The sequence below is a fragment of the Periophthalmus magnuspinnatus genome, chromosome 9 (genome assembly GCF_009829125.3).
Source record: "Periophthalmus magnuspinnatus isolate fPerMag1 chromosome 9, fPerMag1.2.pri, whole genome shotgun sequence".
NCBI lineage: Eukaryota > Metazoa > Chordata > Actinopteri > Gobiiformes > Gobiidae > Periophthalmus > Periophthalmus magnuspinnatus.
This window is the reverse complement of record NC_047134.1, coordinates 3,183,499-3,207,348: the sequence shown is the minus strand read 5'-3', so window position 1 is coordinate 3,207,348 and position 23,850 is coordinate 3,183,499. Positions and strand designations below refer to the sequence as shown.

Here is a 23,850-nt window from a genome sequence, read left to right as displayed (position 1 = left end):
GTGCACTTAGTCACTTTATTTCAGTGGTGCAATAACTGCTTGTGCAAAAACTGTGAAATTATGGGCTGGTGCAATAATTATTTGTGCAATGGGGCTTGTGCAATAACTTGGACACTTTATGGTTGTGCAGTGCACAAATGGATAATGGACATTAATAATGGCACATGTATCTTGAGACTGTTGCCTGACTGTACTGTATGTGTGAGTGTAACTGTTTTTAAGCTGCGGGCAGTGAGCCCAAGACAAATTTCCCTTTTGGGACAATAAAGTTTATCTTATCTTATTTTCATAACTTTGTGTTTTCAGATCCGCTGCATGCTGAACATCTGGGGCGTCATGCTCTTCATCAGAATGTCCTGGATCGTGGGACAGGCCGGAATCGGTACAAACTTCACCTGGACATACATCACTTAACATCTATAACACACTAAACTTCATGTAACTGCACACACTATTGACACTTTATAGTGACATCATTCTGGGGGAGTTCTGCCCGCATGTCTATGGTGGGATGTGCAGCAGTTACACACCACAGTAACACAATGCACACATTAACAAGCTCTGCAAAAAAAGTTTTTAAATTGTCTAAAATCTAAGAAAAATATCCCAAAGTGATGTAAACAGCACATTTTCAGGAGCCTGTGATCAATCCCAACTTTCATGGTCCTGTTTAGGAGTTTGATTTTACACCAAAAGCTCACTGAAAAACTGTTGGCTAATGCTAATGCTAGCTAATTTGTGACTGTAATGTTATTTTAGAGGGACTTGTTTAACAGCACAAATCAGCTCACCTGTTGGAGTTCAGATAGGTCAGGTCTTTATGGTCAGATTGTGTTAAAACAAAGCTCTGATTAAAGACTAACTTGAGTAACGGCTTCAGACAGAGCAGTGCCTCTGGTTAGCTGCACTCCCAGGGAATGTTGATGACATCAGCTGCAAAGTGTCAATATTTAAACTTATGCTGGTTTGAAATGTACATCAGCATCAATCTGAAAAAATAACCCTGAACATCAGTGAGAGGAGGAGCCACAGTCACAGGTTCAGCAGAGTTTAGTCCAGTGTGCCTGAACTCAAATATTACTGTGCTAAACAAACGTAGAAAATCAATGTTTCAGAAACAGCAAAGTCATTTAAAAGTGAAGTACCTTTACCAATCACTGTAGAATGCCTCTAGTTTAACCTGTGTAACTGGGCCACAAATGTACAAATAAACCAAAGTGAAATGATTTTTTCACAATCTCTTCATAAAGTGGAGCCATTATTCAAGCCCAAAGACATGAGAGTCGTCAAAGGACTTTAAGACAGAAGATTAATATGACGAGTTTGCGGAGCCGATTCAAACTAATAATCAACCAGCTCACCTGAACTACAGGTTTAACAACTACGCTGTTAAACAAGTCTCACACACATCAAATTCGTCACAATCTAGCTAACATCTGCCAACAGTTTTTCACTCTCACCCTTTTGTGTAAACTCAGGACCACGGACGTTCGGATTGATCACAGGCTCCTCAAAATGTGCTCTTTAAATCACTTTTCAAACTTTTTTGTGCATTGTGTCACCATGGTAACTGCTGAACTTTCCATCATAGAAATACATGCAGTACAATCCCAGCGTGATCACTGCTAAGTATCAGTTGTTGGGTTTAAAATGATTTCACAACATTTTACAGACCAACAGTATTTAACACACACGGGGCAGATAAAGTGAGTACTGGTCAAATGCAGGTTTGTGTTGTAACACAGTGAGGTCTTGGCTCTAGTCTCTGATAGTGTCAAGATCCCAGTCTGTCCCTCTGTTTTTGTGCTGTCTTTCCCCCGCCCTTCTGTGTCCTCACCTGGAGCTGGGCGAAGTCACTGGGGCCACCCACTACACACCTGCAGCCCGTGAGCAATCAAGCCTGAAATGATCCAGTTCAACATCTGTGACCCCTGACCCCATCTGGAGTATGACATCATCACAGTCTACAGTCTGAAAAGCCCAGATTATCGCTGTGTTCACTACGGCGTTCATTACTCACATCAGATCTATTACAACCCAGACAGCTCCAGAAATCTCATGATCCATTTAAGTGAACAGTGTTTAAGTGAGTCTAGAGTTTAACCTTTGAGTGTCTGAACAAAGATTCAAATATTCATCTTCAAAACTTTAAAGTGCTGCACTTGATTTTTCAGGTGATTTTGTGAAGCTTGACCCCAGTACAGACACGTGACCACAGGGTCATGTCCTCACAGCCCCTGAACGCACCAGCGTCACTGAGCACGCTCTGACGGAGTTCAGAGGAAGTGTCATTACCACAGTGTACATAGTGAGCGTACATACAGCCAATCAGAGCCTTATATCAGAGGTCAGAGGGAGGTCACACAGAGGTCACAGAGGGCATCTGGGTTCAGGTGTAAACAGGAGAAGGTCAGGCTGGGGTCACTGGGTTCACATCACAAACAGAACTTTTCATGTTGATCAAACGTGATCTAATCGTGCTCATCACACTACTTAAGTATGAAAATGTTATTCATTATTAAATTGTTATTATTATTATTATTATTATTATTATTATTATTATTATTGTTATTATTATTATTATTATTATTATTATTTGTAGTAGTAGTAGTTGTAGTAGTATTTAAATTTTTTATGATTTAATTCAGTTCACATCTAGGCCTACATACAACATCCAATGCCTTGAAAAGGTTTCAGAGTAAAATAAGCACATGAAAACATCTTTAGTTTAGTTTTCTGCCTTGTGTTGTGCACATATAAATATACAGAGAGCATTTATTCCTCTGTAAAACATTAACAGACCAGTCCAAGAATTCTCACCGTGTCATTGTCTTTCTAGGTGACATTCAGTTAAAGGTAGGGCATCAGGTACAAAGTCCACCTACTCCCACACCAGCCAGTGGATACAAGTGATGATACATTTTCACGAGGAAATATATGTTGTGTATGTTCAAATAGTTTGAGTTTGTTCACTTTGTGCCTGTGTTTTGGTTTTTGAAGTCTTGCCTTTTTCTGAAAGATACTGGGATTTTATCATCTCATACTTTTTATTTTATCTGAATACTTTGCAAAACTTACAGCGCCTACATCAGTGCTGTGATATCACTCTCATGTTAGCCGACAGGAGTGCTCTGATATCACTCTCATGTTAGCCGACAGGAGTGCTCTGATATCACTCTCATGTAATATCTGTCTGAAGGAAGGGGCTAACCACACTGGATCTGTAAACATGTAAACGATGTTTCCAGTTTCATTGTAGTTAGCTCTTCCCTTCAGACAGATATAAGGCAGTGGCCACCAGCAATCTGACCAGAACTGAATATATATATACATATATTTAAAAAAAAAAAAATCTTTTTCTCACCCTCTGCGGGTGGTCTCATCCCCTCTCTTTGCCACGCTCGGGACCTCTACCAGAGGCCTGGGAGCTTGAGGGTTCTGTGCAGTATTTTTGCTGTTCCTAGTACTGCACTTTTCTGGACTGAGATGTCTGATGTTTTTCCTGGGATCTGCTGTAGCCACTCCTCCAGTTTGGGGGTCACTCCCCTGAGTGCTCCGATGACCACGGGCACCACTGATACCTTCACCTTCCAGGCCCTCTCCAGCTCGTCTTTGAGCCCCTGGTATTTCTCTAGTTTCTCATGTTCCTTTTTCCTGATGTCCCATCACTTGGTACAGTGATGTCCACCACAGGGGCTTTGCTCTGTTGTTTATCCACCACCACAATGTCCGGTTGGTTCACCATCACCATTCTGTCAATCTGTATCTGGAAGTCCCACAGGATCTTGGCTCATTCTCCACTACCTTTGGAGGTGTTTCCCACCTTGATCTTGGGGTCTTCAGTCTGTACTCTGCACAGATGTTTCTGTACACTATGCCCGCTCCATGTTTGCTTTCCCTGCAGCATCTTACACCCTGCAGTCATGTGCTGGATTGTCCTCTTTGCACAGCCTACACCTTGGGTCTTGTCTGGTGTAGTAGATCTGGGCCTCTATCGCTCTGGTGCTCAAGGCCTGCTCCTGTGCAGCCAGAATGTGTCATGATGCGTGTATTTCTGTTCCTGTTGTGCCTCCCTGTGTGCTCTTCCCCCTCCCTCACCTGTCTGTATCTGGAGCTGGGCGGAGCCCTCGGCTCCTCCCGCATGCACCTGTGTCCCATCAGGGTAATCACCACCGCCTGCCGTGCTTAAGAGGAGCTGGGAGAAGACACTCGGGGCCAGATCGTCTGCGTATCATCATCCTGTTAGGTGCCAGACCGTCCGTGTGTCAACGTTCCGGTTCTCCTGACCTCCCTGGCTCCTGGCTTCTGGCTCTGGTCCTGACTCCGCGCCCCAGGTCTGGTATTGTCAACTCCTTACCTTCCCCTCCCTGTCTCGTCCTGGACCCCGGCAGTACTACGCCCCGGCTCCGGTTCCCGCTCTCCTGTCTGCTCAGGCTCTGCTTCCTCCGGTTCTGTTTCCAGTCTGGTCTGTGCCCCACTCCCAGCGGATCCCTGTTCCCATCTCAGTGTCTCCCCGATGTGCCCCTGGCTCTTGCTCACGCCCTGCCCGCGTCTCTTGTTGGATTATTGGACTATTGTTTATATTTCATCACTAACTGTAAATAAAACACTGTAAATCTGCCCCGAGTTCTGCACATCTTTGGTCCACCCTACCCCAGCCATTACAACAGAATGAGTGCCTCTGTGTCCCTCCAACATTCAGTCATCCCAACTGATTGGAAAATAGCTGCAGTAACACCCATTAATGGTTAATTATCATCCAATAATCATACTTCCTGATACATCAAAAATAGCTGAGAAGTGGGGGGGGTCAAACTTCTCACTGCTCACCTAGAAAACACCAAACCCTCATTACATCCACTACAGTTTGGTTTTCGTACCCATCACTCCACAGACACTGCCCTGTGTGTGTTAACAGAAAACATAAAGAGCTTGTTTGATAGAAGTCCCTGTGTTGGGGCTGTCTTCTTAAGCTTGAAGAAAGCCTTCGACTCTGTAAACCACTAGATCTTGTTGTCCAGGCTGACTCATCCCCAGTCAAGCTCTTCAATGGTTTACATCGTATCTATCCCAAAGGAAACAGTATGTGTTAGATGATGGTGTAAAATCTACATGTTTAGACAGTGATGTCGGTGTCCCACAGGGGTCAATCCTTGGGCCAGTTTTATTCTCCCTGTTTATCAATAACTTACCAAATGCTTGTCCAAATGTATTCTCACAGATGTATGCGGATGATGCAGTCATCTACACTCAAGCCCTTCGGGCTCTTGTTAAATACCACAAAAACATCTATATATACTTCTCAAAATGTCATACTGCATTAAAGCAATCAAATGTATTTTTTAATGGAGTAGAACTTGATCTGGTCCCAGAATTTAAATACCTTGGAGTTATCCTAGACCCAACATTGTCCTTTAAAAACCTCTGTAAAAAAGACCTAAAAATACTTGATAAAAGACCCATTTCCCACGACCACTGTCACTTTCTGTAAAAGCGCAGACTATTGGAGTTTAACAACATGGTCAACCATAAAGGAGCTTGTCTAATTTATAAAGTCCTACACTCCCTCACACCACCACCGTTAAAGACCATAACCCTGAGAGAATGTCCCACATGCAGTTCTTTTAAAGCTCAAATGAAAAACTGGTTATGGTCAAGCCAAACATGCATCATCTATAGAGGCAATGTTAGTGAACTTTTCTATAGAGACATATTTGCATGTTTGGGCAAAATATGAAGGGGGTGGATATAAAATATAATTGTCTTGAATGGGTGGAAAAACTGACTGAAATAATGAGAACTGTGCAATGAATCGATTATGTAATATTTTGGATAGTGCAGTAATGGGAACTGTGCAATTAGTGGAATGTGCAATTATGCAAACAGTACAATTTTTATTTTGGTCCTTTTGTGACCCCAGGCCTTTGAGACAATGGATGGAAATGATCGTTTGGCTATAATCCAGTGTGTTTACAGCCATGTTGCATCATGTCTGTTCATCAGCAATGTCCCAATCAAATAAATAAATAAAAGAACAGTCTGAATAGAACAGTTTGAAGATTTAAATCTTAATCCATTTATGATTCAAATGTTCATGTCCTGGTCAGTAGCTGCAGGTTTGAGGCTTAAAGACCAAAAGAAACATTCAAACTCAATCAAACCCGTGACCTCCTCGTGAAGTGGTGTTTACAGTCATTTACTGTTATGGATCAGAAGTGAACTGTGTGAAGCACTGACCCACAGCCCCCTGCTCTCCTTCCCTCCCCCCACCCTCCCTCCATCTCTCTCCCTCTTTCTCCCCCTTCCTTCCCTCTCTCTCCCGCTCTCCCTCCTTCCTCTCTTTCAGTCTCTCTCTTTCCTTCCCTCTCCATCCTTTTCTCTCTCCCTCTCGCCCTGTGTCTCTCCCCACCTCCGCCCTTCCTTCCTTCTCTCCCTCTTTCCCTCCGTCTCTCCCTCTCTCTATCTCTCTCTGTCCTTTGGTCCATTTTATTCTGTTTCTTATCAGCTCCTGCCTCTCTGAGGGCATGAGGTTTAAGGTTATGTAAAAGTGCCAGGATAAACGCAGGTCTGTGAACGCACCACTCCTTCTCTCCTGCCCTGTCCCTCTCTGCCTCTTTTTTCTGTACCTTTGTTTTGTGTGAGTTCAGTCCTGGTTCAGTCCTGGTTCAGTCCTGGTTCAGTCCTGGTTCAGCCCTGGTTCAGTTCTGGTTCAGTTCTCTCCTCTCTCACTGACTTTGCAGACAGCACACTGTAAGTATTTCAGAGTATGTTTGTCTCATTAGGAATAATTTCTTTAATTATGTCCTGATTTAGACCTGGTTTAGTCCTGATTCAGTCCTGGCTTAGTCCTGGATTAGCACTGGTTTGGCCCTGGTTTGGTCCTGCCTCGATCTTTGTTCAGTTCTGGTTCGGTCCTGGTCTCTTTTTGAGGACTTTTTGTAGATGTTGTTGGTTTCAGCTCAGCACTTCCAGATGTGGATTTTTGGACACATCCAGACGGGTTGTGGCTGGTATTTGTTTACACTGGTTTCCAGGAAACTCTGCAGCAAAAATCTGAAGTTTTTTGAGATTTTCAAAAGATTTGCCAAACACCATAATCTCTCTATAAACAGCACAATACACTTTCAACACTGAAACACAAGGCTATCTGGACTGTGGTTTAATCCTGGTTATGCACATGGTTTAGTCCTGGTTGTGTCCTGGTTTAGTCCTGGTTTAGTCCTGGTTTAGTCCTGGTTTAGTCCTGGTTTAGTCCTGGTTTAGTCCTGTTTTAGTTCTGGTTTAGTCCTGGTTTAGTCCTGGTCCTGGTTTGGTCCTGGTTTAATCCTGGTCCTGGTTTAATCCTGGTCCTGGTTTAGTCCTGGTTTAGTCCTGGTTTAGTCCTGGTTTAGTCCTGGTCCTGCTTTGGTTCTTGTTTTAGTCCTGGTCCTGGTTTGGTCTTGGTTTAGTCCTGGTCTTGCAGTGGTAAAGCGGTGGACTTCATACGACTCCAGGCTCACCAGAGTTTACAGCTCACAAACAGTCCACAGGAGGCACGACACTCCAGGGTCTCCAAAGTTCATGCAGGACTGAGACACAGTTCAGTTTATATTTTAAACCAACGACTGTGACAGTGCCTTTATGTCATTGGCAAGACACTTCACACCATCTCCACACCATCTCCTAGTGTGTATTTGGTGAGTGAGTGTTGGTGGTGGGAGAGGCCGATGACCCCTCGCTTCAGTCTGTCCCAGGGCAGCTATGACTACAATAGTAAATGAACCTCATGTGTGTCCTCCTCAGACTCAGGATGCTCCTCGGGCTGCTTCTGTCGCTTCTCTGCACCTGTCTCTGCTCCTGTCCTGTTTCGGGGGGTAAGGTGCTGGTGTTTCCTCTGGACGGGTCTCATTGGGTGAACATGAGGGTTCTTTTGGAGGAGCTTCACTCCCGAGGTCATGAGGTCACGGTGCTCCGCCCCCTGGACACCTGGTACATAAAGGCGGAGGCTCCATTCTATCGCTCCATCACCATAAACGCCTCCGCCGGCTTCAGCGAGAAACAATTCGGCTCATTCACTGCCAAGATGGTGCGTTTGCGGCGTGAGGGCGCCTCCATGTGGACGCGCATGGCTCTGGAGGTGGAGATCGTTCAGGCATTTTATGAGATGAACCGACAGATCGTGCTGATGCTGGAGCAGATGTTTGAGAACCAGAAGCTGATGAAGGAGCTGAGAGACGCGCGCTATGACCTTATGCTGACAGACCCGGGCATCGGGGCAGGCGTGCTGCTAGCGCACAAGCTAAAACTGCCTCTGGTGCTAAACGTGCGCTGGACGGTGCAGGGGGAGGGGCACTTTGCCATTGCACCTACGCCGCTGTCCTACGTGCCCATCCCCATGACTGAAGCCACAGACCACATGAACTTCCTCCAGCGCCTCAAGAACATGCTGGTCTTCTTCTTCACGCGGCTTCAGATTTGGTACGTGACCGACCCAAACTACAAACCCTTTGTGCACAAACACTTTGGTCCTGGGGTGCACTACATGGATCTGTTCCAGTCGGCCGACATCTGGCTCATGAGGAACGACTTCACCTTTGAGTTCCCTCGTCCGACCATGCCCAACGTGGTCTACATGTCGGGCTTCCAGTGCAAAGAGCCCAAAGCTCTGTCCTTGGAGTTGGAGGCGTTTGTGCAGAGCGCCGGAGAACATGGCGTCATTGTCATGACCCTAGGGACACTCGTGGCTGAACTGCCCCATGACATCAGCGAGGAGGTGGCAGCTGCGTTCGCTCAGCTGCCTCAGAAGGTCATCTGGAGACACAAGGGCAGGAGACCGTCCACTCTGGGGAACAACACTCTGCTGGTGGACTGGCTCCCGCAGACGGACCTCCTCGCTCACCCACAGACACGGCTCTTCGTGGCTCACGGTGGAACGAACGGTCTCCAGGAGGCCATCCACCACGGCGTGCCTCTGGTGGGGCTGCCGCTCATGTTCGATCAGCAGGACAACTTCTTCAGGATGCAGATGCGAGGAGTGGCCAAAGTGTTAGATGTTTCCACAGTGAACAGAGACGTGTTCCTGGAGGCTCTGAAGGAGGTTCTGCATGAACCTTCATACAGAGAGAACATGAAGCGTCTCTCAGCTCTGCACCGAGACCAGCCGCTCAAACCGCTGGACCGAGCCATGTTCTGGATCGAGTTTGTGATGAGACACGGAGGAGCCAAACATCTGGTCACAGAGTCCTACAGACTCTCCAAGGTCCAGTACTACTGCCTGGATGTAGCCGCATTCCTGCTAGCGTTAGCCGCTCTGAGCCTGTACGTCTGCACAAAGACACTCAGAGTCCTCTGGGGGGCGCTGTTCTCCAGAAGAAAATCCAAAACAGACTGAACTCAATGTGCAGAGGACCAGAACTGACAAAACTATAGATAAACACATGAATAAACCAAGTGACTTATTGTTAAATGTATTTTTAAATAATAAAAAGTGCTGTGTCTTTTTTCAGACACCAACCCAGTTACAGACTGAAGTTCATCCCACCCACTTAATTTGCATATAGTGACAGAATTCAAGTGTAACCTCCCAAACACCTAAACTGCGCTCACTCTCATGTTAGCTTACAGTGGTGCTCAAGTCCTACACCACCATCATTAAAGGAGCACATTAAATATAAAGACAATTTAGCAACGACCAAACAAGCCACCACCCGAGGTGACCTGTGACCCCCACAGACGGACCACTTTTGGTCAGAATGTATTATCTGTCCAAGGTGTGAGCCTGCAGAAAAGTCTCACGGTAAAACTGAGAGAATGTCCCACATACAGTTCTTTGAAAGCTCAAAAAATGGTGATGGCCAAACCAAACATGCATCATCTATAGAAGCAATGTTAGTTTAACTTTTCTATAGAGACATATTTGCATGTTTGGACAAAATATGAAGGGGGTGGATATAAAATGTAATTGTCTTGAATGGGTGGAAAAACTGACTGAAATAACGAGGACTGTGGAATGAATGTAATGTGAAATTAAGGGAACTATGCAGTGAGTGCAGAGTACAACTTTTATTTTGGTCCTTTTGTGACCCCAGGCCTTTGAGACAATGGATGGAAATGATTGTTTGGTTATAATCCAGTGTGTTTACAGCCATGTTGCATCATGTCTGTTCATCAGCAACGTCCCAATCAAATAAATAAATAAAAGAACAGTCTGAATAGAACAGTTTGAAGATTTAAATCTTAATCCATTTATGATTCAAATGTTCATGTCCTGGTCAGTAGCTGCAGGTTTGAGGCTTAAAGACCAAAAGAAACATTCAAACTCAATCAAACCCGTGACCTCCTCGTGAAGTGGTGTTTACAGTCATTTACTGTTATGGATCAGAAGTGAACTGTGTGAAGCACTGACCCACAGCCCCCTGCTCTCCTTCCCTCCCCCCACCCTCCCTCCATCTCTCTCCCTCTTTCTCCCCCTTCCTTCCCTCTCTCTCCTGCTCTCCCTCCTTCCTCTCTTTCAGTCTCTCTCTTTCCTTCCCTCTCCCTCCCTTTCCCTCTCCCTCTCGCCCTGTGTCTCTCCCCACCTCCGCCCTTCCTTCTTTCTCTCCCTCTTTCCCTCCGTCTCTCCCTCTCTCTATCTCTCTGTCCTTTGGTCCATTTTATTCTGTTTCTTATCAGCTCCTGCCTCTCTGAGGGCATGAGGGTGGAAGGTTATGTAAAAGTGCCAGGATAAACGCAGGTCTGTGAACGCACCACTCCCTCTCTCCCTCTGTCTCCCTCTTTTTTTCTATACCTTTTTTCAGTGTGGGTTCAGACTTGGTTCAGTTCTCTCCTCTCTCACTGACCTTGCAGACAGCATACTGTAAGTATTTCAGAGTCTGTTTGTCTTATTAGGAATATTTACCTTAAGTTAAGTCCTGATTTAGACCTGGTGTTGTTCTGATTTAGTCCTGGATTAGTTCTGGTTTAGTCTTGCTTCAGTCCTTGTTCGGTCCAGGTTCACCCCTGATTCACTACTGGTCCAGTCCTGTTTCGCTCCTGGTTTGTCCTGGTCCGGTCCTGTCTCGGTCCTGGTTCAGTTCTGGTTCGGTCCTGGTCTCTTTTTGAGGACTTTTTGTAGATGTTTTTGGTTCCAGCTCAGCGTTTCCAGATGCAAATTTTTGGACACGTCCAGACGGGTTGTGGCTGGTATTTGTTTACACTTGTTTGCAGGAAATTCTGAAGCAAAAATCATTTTTTTAGGTTTTAAGAAGATTTGCCAAACACCATAATCTCTCTATAAACAGCACAATACACTTTCAACACTGAAACACAAGGCTATCTGGACTGTGGTTTAATCCTTGTTATGGGCCTGGTTTAGTCCTGGTCCTGGTTTAGTCCTGGTCATGGTTTAGTCCTGGTCATGGTTTAGTCCTGGTTTAGTCCAGAGTGTATAGCTCACACACAGTCCACAGGGAGCGCTACAGTCCAGGGTCTCCAGAGTTCATGCAGAGTTCACAGGAGTAAGACACAGTTACATTTTAAACTGACCACTGTGACAGTGCCTTTATATCGTTGGGCAAGACACTTCCTGTCTGCCTCAGTCACTGAGGAGGGAAAAGTGCAATATAACAACCAGAAATCTTTATTATCTTTATTGTAAAGACACCCGTCTAACCTGTTGTTGTGTCCTTGGGCAAGACACTTCATGCACATCGCATAGTAAAAGCCAAAGTTAAATCTGTCTACTGGACAAAACATGAGTGTGACATTTAGCTGCTCACCCAAGCCACTTCTTCAGTTCTGGTCATATTACTGTTGGACACTTATTTTATTTATTATACAACATGAATGTAAACACATCAGATTATAGCCAAAGGCTAATTTCCATACGATGTCCCAAAGGCTGGAGTCACTAAAAGGTCCAAATTTAAATTGCACACTACACTCATTGCACATTCCACATATTCTTTACATGCCACGTTCCACACAATGCACATTACACTCATTGCACAGTTCCCATTATTGCATTCAGTTTCTCCACCCATTCAAGACAAGCACGCTGCCTTAAATCCGTCTGAAGGGAGGAGCTAACTACACTGAAACTGGAAACAGCTTTTGTTTACAGTTTCTGTTTGTAGGCTAGGTCCATTGAGCTACAAGTGTGCACTGTGTCTGAGACAAACTTCACATAATCATACAACTCTCAATGGGTGCGTCCATATCTGTTGGCATCCTGGCTAGCTATATTGTTCCCTTTGTTTCTTTGTTTGCTTTGGGTCTGAGGATGGAGTTATAGAAGGGGGACAAATGATGTCTAAGGCCCCTATTCCTGTTCAAGAAAGGATTGTCTGTCCAAAAAAAAATTGCCTCTTTAACTCAAACCGTTTCTTCTCTCTGGCTCAAATCTGTACCTCACTGTCCTCAAAGGAGTGGTAAGTGTCTTTGAGATGGAGATGTACAGCAGATGAGCTGCTCTCATGATGGTGTTGGTACATTCTCTTATGGAGTAGATGTTTTATTTCTCCAGTGCAATGCTCACCACAATCTTCACCACACTTGCCTAGTGTGAATGTGGTGAGTGAATGTTGGTGGTGGGAGGGGCCGATGACCCCTCACTTCAGTCTGTCCCAGAGCAGCTGTGGCTACAATAATAAAGCGCTTTGGATGTTGAAAAATAAAAATCCAGTGCATTTTTTTCTTATGAACCTCATGTGTGTCCTCCTCAGACTCAGGATGCTCCTCGGGCTGCTTCTGTCGCTCCTGTGCACCTGTCTCTGCTCCTGTCCTGTTTCGGGGGGTAAGGTGCTGGTGTTTCCTCTGGACGGGTCTCATTGGGTGAACATGAGGGTTCTTTTGGAGGAGCTTCACTCCCGAGGTCATGAGGTCACGGTGCTCCGCCCCCTGGACACCTGGTACATAAAGGCGGAGGCTCCATTCTATCGCTCCATCACCATAAACGCCTCCGCCGGCTTCAGCGAGAAACAATTCGGCTCATTCACTGCCAAGATGTTGAGTCTGCGGCGCGAGGGCGCCTCCATGTGGACACGCATGGCTCTGGAGGTGGAGATCGTTCAGGCATTTTATGAGATGAACCGACAGATCGTGCTGATGCTGGAGCAGATGTTTGAGAACCAAAAGCTGATGAAGGAGCTGAGAGACGCGCGCTATGACCTTATGCTGACAGACCCGGCCATTGGGGCAGGCGTGCTGCTAGCGCACAAGCTAAAACTGCCTCTGGTGCTAAACGTGCGCTGGACGGTGCAGGGGGAGGGGCACTTTGCCATTGCACCTACGCCGCTGTCCTACGTGCCCATCCCCATGACTGAAGCCACAGACCACATGAACTTCCTCCAGCGCCTCAAGAACATGCTGGTCTTCTTCTTCACGCGGCTTCAGATTTGGTACGTGACCGACCCAAACTACAAACCCTTTGTGCACAAACACTTTGGTCCTGGGGTGCACTACATGGATCTGTTCCAGTCGGCCGACATCTGGCTCATGAGAAACGACTTCACCTTTGAGTTCCCTCGTCCGACCATGCCCAACGTGGTCTACATGTCGGGCTTCCAGTGCAAAGAGCCCAAAGCTCTGTCCTTGGAGCTGGAGGCGTTTGTGCAGAGCGCCGGAGAACATGGCGTCATTGTCATGACCCTAGGGACACTCGTGGCTGAACTGCCCCATGACATCAGCGAGGAGGTGGCAGCTGCGTTCGCTCAGCTGCCTCAGAAGGTCATCTGGAGACACAAGGGCAGGAGACCGTCCACTCTGGGGAACAACACTCTGCTGGTGGACTGGCTCCCGCAGACGGACCTCCTCGCCCACCCACAGACGCGGCTCTTTGTGGCTCACGGTGGAACCAACGGTCTCCAGGAGGCCATCCACCACGGCGTGCCTCTGGTGGGGCTGCCACTCATGTTCGATCAGCAGGACAACTTCTTCAGGATGCAGATGCGAGGAGTGGCCAAAGTGTTAGATGTTTCCACAGTGAACAGAGACGTGTTCCTGGAGGCTCTGAAGGAGGTTCTGCATGAACCTTCATACAGAGAGAACATGAAGCGTCTCTCAGCTCTGCACCGAGACCAGCCGCTCAAACCGCTGGACCGAGCCATGTTCTGGATCGAGTTTGTGATGAGACACGGAGGAGCCAAACATCTGGTCACAGAGTCCTACAGACTCTCCAAGGTCCAGTACTACTGCCTGGATGTAGCCGCATTCCTGCTAGCGTTAGCCGCTCTGAGCCTGTACGTCTGCACAAAGACACTCAGAGTCCTCTGGGGGGCGCTGTTCTCCAGAAGAAAATCCAAAACAGACTGAACTCAATGTGCAGAGGACCAGAACTGACAAAACTATAGATAAACACAGTAACTGGAGGACAAAAGGAGAGAGAGTGGGAGAGGGAGGAAGAGGTGGGGTCTGGAAGACTAAAGGGGAGCATGAAGGGGGAGGAGGTATCAGGAACAGTGTGATTGGTCTAACAGGCACGCACACTTCAAACTCAGCCTCTGCAGCCAGGCGCTTGCATCAGGAACACCCGGCTGTAATCAGGACAGTCATGGGTGATGTCACATAGCACAGATGCCACTGGAGACAGAACACATTCTGTTTTTGACACAAAGCTGTAGATTGACTTAGTTTTCCTCTAAAGTTAAACAAAAATAATTAAAACACCATATTCACAGTTTAGTAGCAAATGTGGATTTAGTGTTTAGTTTCACTTTAAGAAATAAGCAGCTGTTAAACGAATGAAATACAAATCTGTACAAATAAATAAATGAGTCAAGTTAATTATGCCAAAATAATTAAAAGTTCAATAAATGAATATATAAATATAAATATAAATATTTAAGTACATTTTTTATGTATTCATGTATTTATAGAGTTGGTCATCATTTGGATTGTGATCAGAGGTGAGATTTCTATTTTAATAAAAGGATTCATGTCAAAGTTCACATTTTTAACAACTGACAAAAAGACAGGGAGGGCATCTGACACACAGGGAGGGCAGGATTAGTTCACAATAGGCTCACATTACAGTGGTTCAGTTGAGTTTCAGTTTTGTCTGTTTTTTTCATCTGTGGTGTCATGTGTCCAGAGCGTCTTTGTGTTTGGTGTAAATACATTTCCATGATGACGAAGGGTCAGATTACAAACACAGACCAGAGGAACTGACCACAAAAAACAAAATGGACCCAGATAAACAGGAAATACTTTATTAAATATTAAAAATATTTAAATTTTCACTTTTTTTTTCTTTTTTTTTTTTTTATAAAATGTGACAAATAAATAAACCTCAAACTACAGTGTGACATGTGTCTTTATCAACCAGCCCCAGAACTACTGAGCTCAAAGTCCTGGTCCGGGTTTAGACCTGGTTTAGTCCTGCTCCATTCCTGGTTTAGTCCTGCTTTAGTCCTGGTTTAGTCTATCTTTAGTCCTGCTTTAATCTGGCTATAAAAGTCCTGGTCCTGGTTTAGTGTGGTTTATTTTTCTGTGTTTGCAAAAAAAAAAAAAAACAGACTCTATTCTTTCAAACTTGGTTCTCAGTGCTGCTTTAGTCCTGGTTTAGTCTTGGTTTAGTCGTGCTTCAGTTCTTGGTCCTAGTTGTTGGAGGCTCCAGTCTTTAGATCTCTTTTACTTCTTAGTCCTGGTTCTTGGAGGCTCCAGTCTGTGGGACAGGGCGGTCAGGACTTGGTAGAACTTGTGGTATCTCAGATGTTGTGGGGCAGAGGCTCCTCTGTGTCCCCAGAGCAAACGCATCTGGAACTCTGTGGAGAAGACCTGCTCCAGACCCGAGTCCGGCTCCAGACCTGAACACACCAGAGGGAAATACTGAAGGGTCAGACCTGGTTTAGTTCTGCTTTAGTCCTGCTCCAGTTCTAGTTCAGTCCTGGTTCAGTCCTGCCATAGTCCTGGTTTAGTCCTGGTTTAGTTCTGCTGTAGTCCTGGTTTAGTCCTGGTTTACAACTAAGGCATCAAGTCCCTGAGATTTTACCAGGGTCCACCGCCAGAGGGAGCTGTTGAACATGTTTCATTAGCAGAGAAAACAGGAGCAGCGAGAATCAAATCCCAAACCTTCTTGTTGTGAGGCAGGAGTTCAGCTTTATTGACTGAACTTATACCCCTTTTGGAGCAGAATATGTCCAGAGCCATGGCATCTCTCCATAAATAAAGATAAATTACACTTTTAGTTCTGTTCCTGGTTTAGTCCTGGTTTAGTTTAGTCCTGGTTTGACCGTGGTTTAGTCCTGGTTTAGTCTTGGTTTAGTCCTGGTTCAGTCCTTTTTCAGTCCTGGTTCAGTCCTGGTTTAGTCCTAGTTTAGTCCTGGTCCAGCCCTGGTTTAGTCCTTGTTTAGTCTTGGTTTAGTCTTGGTTTAGTCCTGCTTCACTCCTGTTTCAGTCCTGGTTTAGTCCTGGTTTAATCCTGGTTTAGTCCTGGTTTAGTCCTGGTCCAGCCCTGGTTTAGTCTTTGTTTAGTCTTGGTTTAGTCCTGGTTTAGTCCTTGTTTAGTCTTGGTTTAGTCTTGGTTTAGTCCTGCTTCACTCCTGTTTCAGTCCTGGTTTAGTCCTGGTTTAGTCCTGGTCCAGCCCTGGTTTAGTCCTTGTTTAGTCTTGGTTTAGTCCTGGTTCAGTCCTGGTTTGGGTCTTGGTTTAGACCTGGTTTAGTTCTGGTTTAGTCCTGGTCTATTCCTGGTTCAGTCCTGGTCCGGTCCTGGTTCGGTTCTGGTTCAGTCCTGGTTCGGTCCTGGTTCTGACCCTGTAGTTTGCTGGTGGCATTGGTCTTGTAGACGTTGCCGAGCTGAGCCATGGTTCTGGCTGCAGACAGGTGGAACATGAACACGTCCACCCCCAGATCCGAGTCCCAGAGCTGGGGTAAGTCTCCCGGAGCCTCCCCTGCTCTCTGCAATGCTGGAGCTCCCCTCTCCATCAGCACCAGCAGCGGCAGCACATGAGGGAAACAGGTACCAGAGAGCGGGCACGTCTCTGCAGGAGAAACAAGGGCTTAGACCTGGTTTAGACCTTGGGTAGTCCTGATTTAGTCCTGATTTAGTCCAGATTTAGTCCTGATTTAGTCCTGGTTTAATCCTGGTTTAGTCCTGGTTTAATCCTAGTTTAGACCTGGTTTACTCCTTGTTTAGACCCAGTTTAGATCTAGCATAGTCCTGATTTAGTCCTGGTTTAGACCTGGTTTAGACCTGGTTTAGACCTGGTTTAGACCTGGTTTAGACCTGGTGTAGTCCTGATTTTGTCCTGATTTAGTCCTGGTTTAGACTTAGTGTAGTCCTGATTTGGTCCTGGTTTAGTCCTGATTTAGTCCTGGTTTAGACTTAGTGTAGTCCTGATTCAGTCCTGATTTTGTCCTGATTTAGTCCTGGTTTAGACCTGGTTTAGACCTGGTGCAGTCCTGGTTTAGTTCTCACCTCGTCCCTCGTTCAGATTCTTCATAAAGGGTCTGAGAGTTTTTTCAAAGAGAACAGCGCCCTCTGTGTGTCGCTGGCGTAATGTCACCCAGGTCTGGTCCAGACGAGACACCTGTCACAGACAGGTGAATACACGACAGGTGAAGACACGGCAGGTGAGTCTTTGGTTTGACTTTAGGGGAAATGAATTGACTTTTGATTGATTTTAGCTCTGTGCATGCTGTCGTTGTGCTGTTGAGCAGGACACTTCTCCTTGCCTGTGTAAATGTGCTTTGGATTAATTTTGAGCCGTATCTTTCACAAGTATAAGACACATAAACTAGTGTACGCCCATGGACCACTATGGAACCTGTCTGGACACTGAGGGATTACACAGATATAAGGCCACATGGGAATAGGAAACAAAGTAAGTGTCAAGTCTATTCCTTAGTATCAATATACTCTGACCTTTGACCCAAGGTAGTTCTGACCTGAGGCAGTTGCAGCGCTCTCATCACGGCTCCAAACCCAAACAGGTTCCCCACTGAGCTGCGGAGCTCTGAGGCCGTGAGGATCAGCCTGTTCACCAGAGACGCCCGCTCCTCCAGGGATCCAGTGCAGCCCAAGACCTGGACGGCCAGAGCCAGGGCCATGGTCTCGAACCTGAGCGGAGACCAAGGGAAAGACCGGGATTAAACCGGGATTAGACCAAGAGAAAGACCGGGATTAGACCAAGAAAAAAACAGTATTAGACCAGGATTAGATCAAAAGAAAAAACGGGGATTAGACCAAGAAAAAGATTGGCATTAGACCGGGACCAGGCCAAGAGAAAGACTAGGATTAGACAAAGAGAAAAAACGGATTAAACCAAGAGAAGGATCAGGATTACACCAGGATTAGGCCAAGAGAAAGACCAGCATTAGACCAGGATTAGATTTTTTTTTTAAAGACCAGGATTAGACCAAGAGAAACACCAGGATTTGACTGGGACTAGAGTAAAACCAGGACTAGACCAAGAAAAAAACTGGATTAGATCAAGAGAAAGACTGGGATTACACCAGGATTAGACCAAGAGAAAGTCCAGCATTAGACCAGGATTAGATCAAAAGAAAGACCAGGATTAGACCAAGAGAAAAAACAGTATTAGACCAGGATTAGATCAAAAGAAAGATGGATTAGACCAAGAAAAAGATTAGGATTAGACCGGGACTAGACCAAGACAAAAACTGGGATTAGACCAAGAGAAAAAAACGATTAGACAAGAGAAGGATCAGGATTACACCGGGATTAGACCAAGAGAAAAAACAGTATTAGACCAGGATTAGATCAAAAGAAAGATGGATTAGACCAAGAAAAAGATTGGGATTAGACCGGGACTAGACCAAGACAAAAACTGGGATTAGACCAAGAGAAAAAAACGATTAGACAAGAGAAGGATCAGGATTACACTGGGATTAGACCAAGAGAAAGACCAGCATTAGACCAGGATTAGATCAAAAGAAAGACCAGGATTTGACTGGGACTAGACCAAGAGAAAGACCAGATTTAGACCAAGAGAAAGACCGGATTAGACCAAGAGAAAGACCAGTATTAGAACGGGATTAGACTAAGAGAAAGACCGGGATTAGACCAAGAGAAAAAAATAAATAATTAGACCGGAATTAGACTGGGATTAGACCACTAGAGAGATCGGGATTAGATCAGCATTAGACCGGGGTAAAATCTGGTTTAGACCGCGAGAAAGACCTGGGTTAGGTCTGGGCTAGAAATCCAGTGTCTAAACCAAGACTGATTCAGGTCTAAAGCAGGTCTAAACCCAGACTGAACCAGGTGTAAACCTGGACCGATCCAGGTCTGGACCCGGACTTGGATTTACCTCTCGAGCAGGTCCAGTCTGAGCTGTTGTCCATGTGGCAGAGTGAGCAGCTCCACCCCAGACTGAGCTCCCATGATCCTCTGCTGCTGTGGGGTCACCTGTACGACCCGCCCCACCTGAGAGAAAGAGATCTCCAGATCTTAGCCTAGTCTTGGTCAGGACAACCTGAGCTGCAGCCAGACACAGGGAAAACATGCAAACTCCACACAGACACAGAGAGAACACGCAAACTCCACACGGACACAGAGAGAACATGCAAACTCCACACATACACAGAGAGAACACACAAACTCCACACAGACACAGAGAGAACACGCAAACGCCACACATACACAGAGAGAACACACAAACTCCACACAGACACAGAGAGAACACGCAAACTCCACACATACACAGACAGAACACGCAAACTCCACACAGACACAGAGAGAACACGCAAACTCCACACATACACAGAGAGAACACACAAACTCCACACAGACATAGAGAGAACACACAAACTCCACACATACACAGAGAGAACACACAAACTCCACACATACACAGAGAGAACACGCAAACTTCACACGGACACAGAGAGAACACGCAAACTTCACACGGACACAGAGAGAACACGCAAACTCCACACGGACACAGAGAGAACACACAAACTCCACACAGGCACAGAGAGAACACGCAAACTCCACACGGACACAGAGAGAACACACAAACTCCACACGGACACAGAGAGAATACATGAACTCCACACGGACATGGAGAACACAACTGAAGTGTCTCACCTCACAGTCGGCCTTGGTGATGTGCAGGGCGGCCATCTTGGGGTGGACCTGAGCCAGGAGATGTTTGACTTTTCGCAGGACGGCGACCTCTAGGGGGCGGTTTTCTGTGGACATCAGCGCCGACTGGTATGTCAACGGACGGAAACAGGAAGTGACCTCGACCCTGGGGCTGAAGCAGGAGGTGGACTCAGGGACACTGAAGCTAATATTTTTAGCCTTTAGCTTATCTGGGCCCTGATGTTCGATGTGCAGCCTCTCCACGTAACTCTGAGGAACCAGCTCAGTGTAGCCGCTTGAGTCCTGGTCCAAGTCCTGGTCCAAGTCCTGGACCGAATTCTGTTTTGAGTCCTCGCACAAGTACAAATCCTGGTTCAAATTCGGGTCTTGCTGTTTGTCTGTAGACTGGTTTAAATCCTGCAGGTCCAGACATCTGTCCATGTTCTGGTCTGAATCCTGGTTTAAGTCCTGGTTTAAGTCCTGGTTTACGTCCTGGTTTAAGTCCTGGTTTAAGTCCCGGTTTAAGTCCCGGTTTAAGTCCTGGTTTAAGTCCTGGTTTAAGTCCCGGTTTAAATCCCGGTTTAAGTCGCGGTTTAAGTCCTGGTTTAAGTCCTGGTTTAAGTCCTGGTTTAAGTCCCGGTTTAAGTCCCGGTTTAAGTCCCGGTTTAAGTCCCGGTTTAAGTCCTGGTTTAAGTCCCGGTTTGAATCCTGGTTTAAGTCCTGGTTTATGTCCCGGTTTAAGTCCTGGTTTAAGTCCCGGTTTAAGTCCTGGTTCAAGTCCTGGTTTAAGTCCTGGTTTAAGTCCCGGTTTAAGTCCCGGTTTAAGTCCCGGTTTAAGTCCTGGTTTAAGTCCCGGTTTGAATCCTGGTTTAAGTCCTGGTTTATGTCCCGGTTTAAGTCCTGGTTTAAGTCCCGGTTTAAGTCCTGGTTTAAGTCCCGGTTTGAATCCTGGTTTAAGTCCTGGTTTATGTCCCGGTTTAAGTCCCAGTTTAAGTCCCGGTTTAAGTCCTGGTTTAAGTCCCGGTTTGAATCCTGGTTTAAGTCCTGGTTTAAGTCCCGGTTTAAGTCCCGGTTTAAGTCCCGGTTTAAGTCCTGGTTTAAGTCCCGGTTTGAATCCTGGTTTAAGTCCTGGTTTATGTCCCGGTTTAAGTCCTGGTTTAAGTCCCGGTTTAAGTCCTGGTTCAAGTCCTGGTTTAAGTCCTGGTTTAAGTCCCGGTTTAAGTCCTGGTTTGCTGCTGAGGTCATGTCTTGTTTTGTAGATGGTGTTGGAAACATTAGCAGTTCATTAGCCTTGTTAGCCTTGTTAGCATGTTTAGCTTTGTTAGCTTGAGAGTGCTCCTGAGTGGGGGGTGGGGATAGGTGGTTGGACCTGCCACAGTCTGACTCTGGGATTTTAGGCTCCTCAGGTGTGAGCAGAGACTCTTGCAGAGCGCATCTGTGGAAAGACAAAGGCATAACATTGTTTCTTTATTCAAATATGATTCAATTTGTCCCTTTTTACTCATTTATCTCGTTAAACGTGTTTGTTGTGTCGTCTGTTGCTGTAACCACACACATTGCTGATCTTATACGTATATACAACAAAGTTTGCCAATTTCATCAAGTTTGTTTTCAGAAATAGAAACAAAAAACGATCAAAATTTGTGCTTTTACTTCTGCAGTCACTTAAATGAGCTCGGCTCTGTTTTAACTTTATAATAATTTAAATACAGAATGTTCTCAGACTTTGAGCAAGTATTTATCAGTACAGCACTTTATGTTCAAGTGTCAATTTGAACCAACCAATCTCAGACATGAGGTTTGTCCAGACTACAGTTACTATAGCAACTTCAGAGCTCCTGCCGTTGTTGGGCATGGTCAGTGTGAAAAATGAGACAAATCAGGTAAAGTTCTAATTCAGCCATTGACATAAACTACAGCAGTCAGAAAAACACGGGATGCCCGGGTCAGGATGCCCGGGTCAGGATGCCCGGGTCAGGATGCTGTTGAAGGTAATGCCTCTTCCGCGTGCACCCCTGGTTTAGCAAGGAATGGGAGCTTAGCAACACTGTCAATCAAACCTGTTGCTAGCGCTAGCACAAGTTACCTCGGAGAAAGAAGGCACGTGATTTCACCTTGATTTACAAACATAATAGTGAAATAAAACCCCAGCATCGTGTAAAGCGGGTTAATACGAACATTTAAGACCAAAATGATGAGTCTGGCAGCAGCAGTTACAGAGAGAGCCCACAGTTTTTACATTAAAAGTGAATTAGAGTTGATGGAGCCGAAAAGTGCCCATGATCACTTCCTGTTTGGATATACAGTCTATGGGTTCACCACTCTACTGGTCGTTCCTCTACCTCAGAATACTCGTCGTCTCTTTCTCGGGTCCAAGTGCCAAGACTATGGGTCGCTCATTAAATCGTGTGTTGTCTCGGTTTTGTCCAAATGGAATCGTGCTTGGAAAAAATGGTTGTCCTGATAAATACTTTCAAAATCTATAGGTAAACATGAGATGAGCAGAGTAAACGGAGCACTTTGGGGCCACCATTAGAGGGAACGATGTCTCTGGGATGGAAACAAATCCATTACATTTGACACTTTTATTATTTCTGAGCCTCACCTGCGAGACGTGCTCTGCTCCACTGCCAACAGGGGGCACTCCTCTCCACTCTGGACACACACATTAAAGATACAAATGTTGCTTATTACACCTTCTTCTTGTGGGAAAACTCAAGAATTACATCTTTAGTCTCTGTGCCTGATTTTTACATCTTAAAAACATGAAAAACAGAACTACGTCAGCACGGTTACTCCTCACTCACCTTATGCATTCAGAGTGCCCTAATTATTCACAGTGATGAGTTTATAAGCACTTTTCACGACACAGCTAACGACAACTAGCATGTTAACGCGTGCTTCCTGATTATCGGACCATAAAACACTGCTTTTACAATAGATCTGTACTGAGGCAGGAGTCATCGAGCTTTAACTGACCACCAAAAGAGACCGTACCTGCAGAGGGAGGGGCCCCTGGGAACGCTCCATTCTCTGGTCCAGACCTGAGACCAGACCTGAGACCAGACCTGAGACCAGACCTGGGACCAGACCTTCACAGAGCTTTGTCTTTGAAAACTGCAACGACAAAGAAACCAGTTAATTTCTCGTCTTTCTTTTGAGAAAAGCAGGTCCTGGTCTGGAGTATTCCTCTGGACCCTCAGATCTGGTTACAGTCCTGGTCTGGAGTACCCTTCTGGACCCTCAGATCTGGTTCCGATCCTGGACTAGTCTCCGGACCCTTCTCCAGATGTGAGCCTGGCTGAAGTGGGTCTGAACAATCAGAGACGAGCTCCCACAGTCCGAGGAGAGAGGGATGTGTGTGTGTGTGTGAGGAGAGAGGAGGGGGCCCCGTCTGACGCTGAGGGGCCCCAGTGTTTTATGGTAGACAAACACTCCTCTCTCCATAGAGCTGGACACACACACTCCCTCTCTCTCTATCCCTCTCTCTCTCACCCTCCCTCTGTCTCTACATCTCTCTCTTTCTGTCACTCTTTTTCTCTCTCATCTCCTCCCACGCCCTCCCACCTCTCACCCTCCATCTCTCCATAGAGCTGAAAAGACACCCTCTCTCTCTCGATCCCTCTTTCTCCCCCTCTCCTTTCCCTCTCTCTCTCACACGCACAGAGCAGGACAGTAGATCAGAGCTGGACACAGGACAGTAAAAGCCCTTTGTCCCTTTAGCCCCATGCACTCTCTTCTTTTACTCTCTCTATCTCTCCTCTTCTCCCTCTCTCTCTTCTTTTACTCTCTCTGTTTCTCCTTTTCTCTCTTTCTCTCTCTTACGGGGGAGGGGCCGTGATGGAGGG

The 23,850-nt window shown here is 46.0% G+C and overlaps 3 protein-coding genes across 3 annotated transcripts; 2 read left to right on the top strand and 1 right to left on the bottom strand.

Moving 5' to 3' along the window:
• The first annotated feature begins 6,683 nt into the window (after window positions 1–6,683).
• On the top strand, window positions 6,684–9,543 carry LOC129456138 (UDP-glucuronosyltransferase 2B31-like). The gene is made up of 2 exons (XM_055224429.1): window positions 6,684–6,750; window positions 7,783–9,543. Exon 2 carries the CDS (start codon window positions 7,790–7,792, stop codon window positions 9,368–9,370), a length of 1,581 nt encoding a protein of 526 aa, XP_055080404.1. The 5' UTR covers window positions 6,684–6,750; window positions 7,783–7,789; the 3' UTR covers window positions 9,371–9,543.
• Window positions 9,544–10,660: 1,117 nt separating this feature from the next.
• LOC117376582 (UDP-glucuronosyltransferase 2B31-like) lies at window positions 10,661–15,257 on the top strand. Its single transcript, XM_033973093.2, has 2 exons — window positions 10,661–10,834; window positions 12,681–15,257. The coding sequence occupies exon 2, from the start codon at window positions 12,688–12,690 to the stop codon at window positions 14,266–14,268; it is 1,581 nt and encodes a 526-aa protein (XP_033828984.1). The 5' UTR covers window positions 10,661–10,834; window positions 12,681–12,687; the 3' UTR covers window positions 14,269–15,257.
• On the bottom strand, window positions 15,237–20,565 carry sh2d3cb (SH2 domain containing 3Cb). Its single transcript, XM_033972050.2, has 6 exons — window positions 20,006–20,565; window positions 19,227–19,342; window positions 17,842–18,013; window positions 17,372–17,483; window positions 16,707–16,934; window positions 15,237–15,761 (listed from the first exon to the last, which is right to left on the bottom strand). Exons 1-6 carry the CDS (start codon window positions 20,441–20,443, stop codon window positions 15,586–15,588), a joined length of 1,242 nt encoding a protein of 413 aa, XP_033827941.1. The 5' UTR covers window positions 20,444–20,565; the 3' UTR covers window positions 15,237–15,585.
• Between the last annotated feature and the right edge of the window lie 3,285 nt (window positions 20,566–23,850).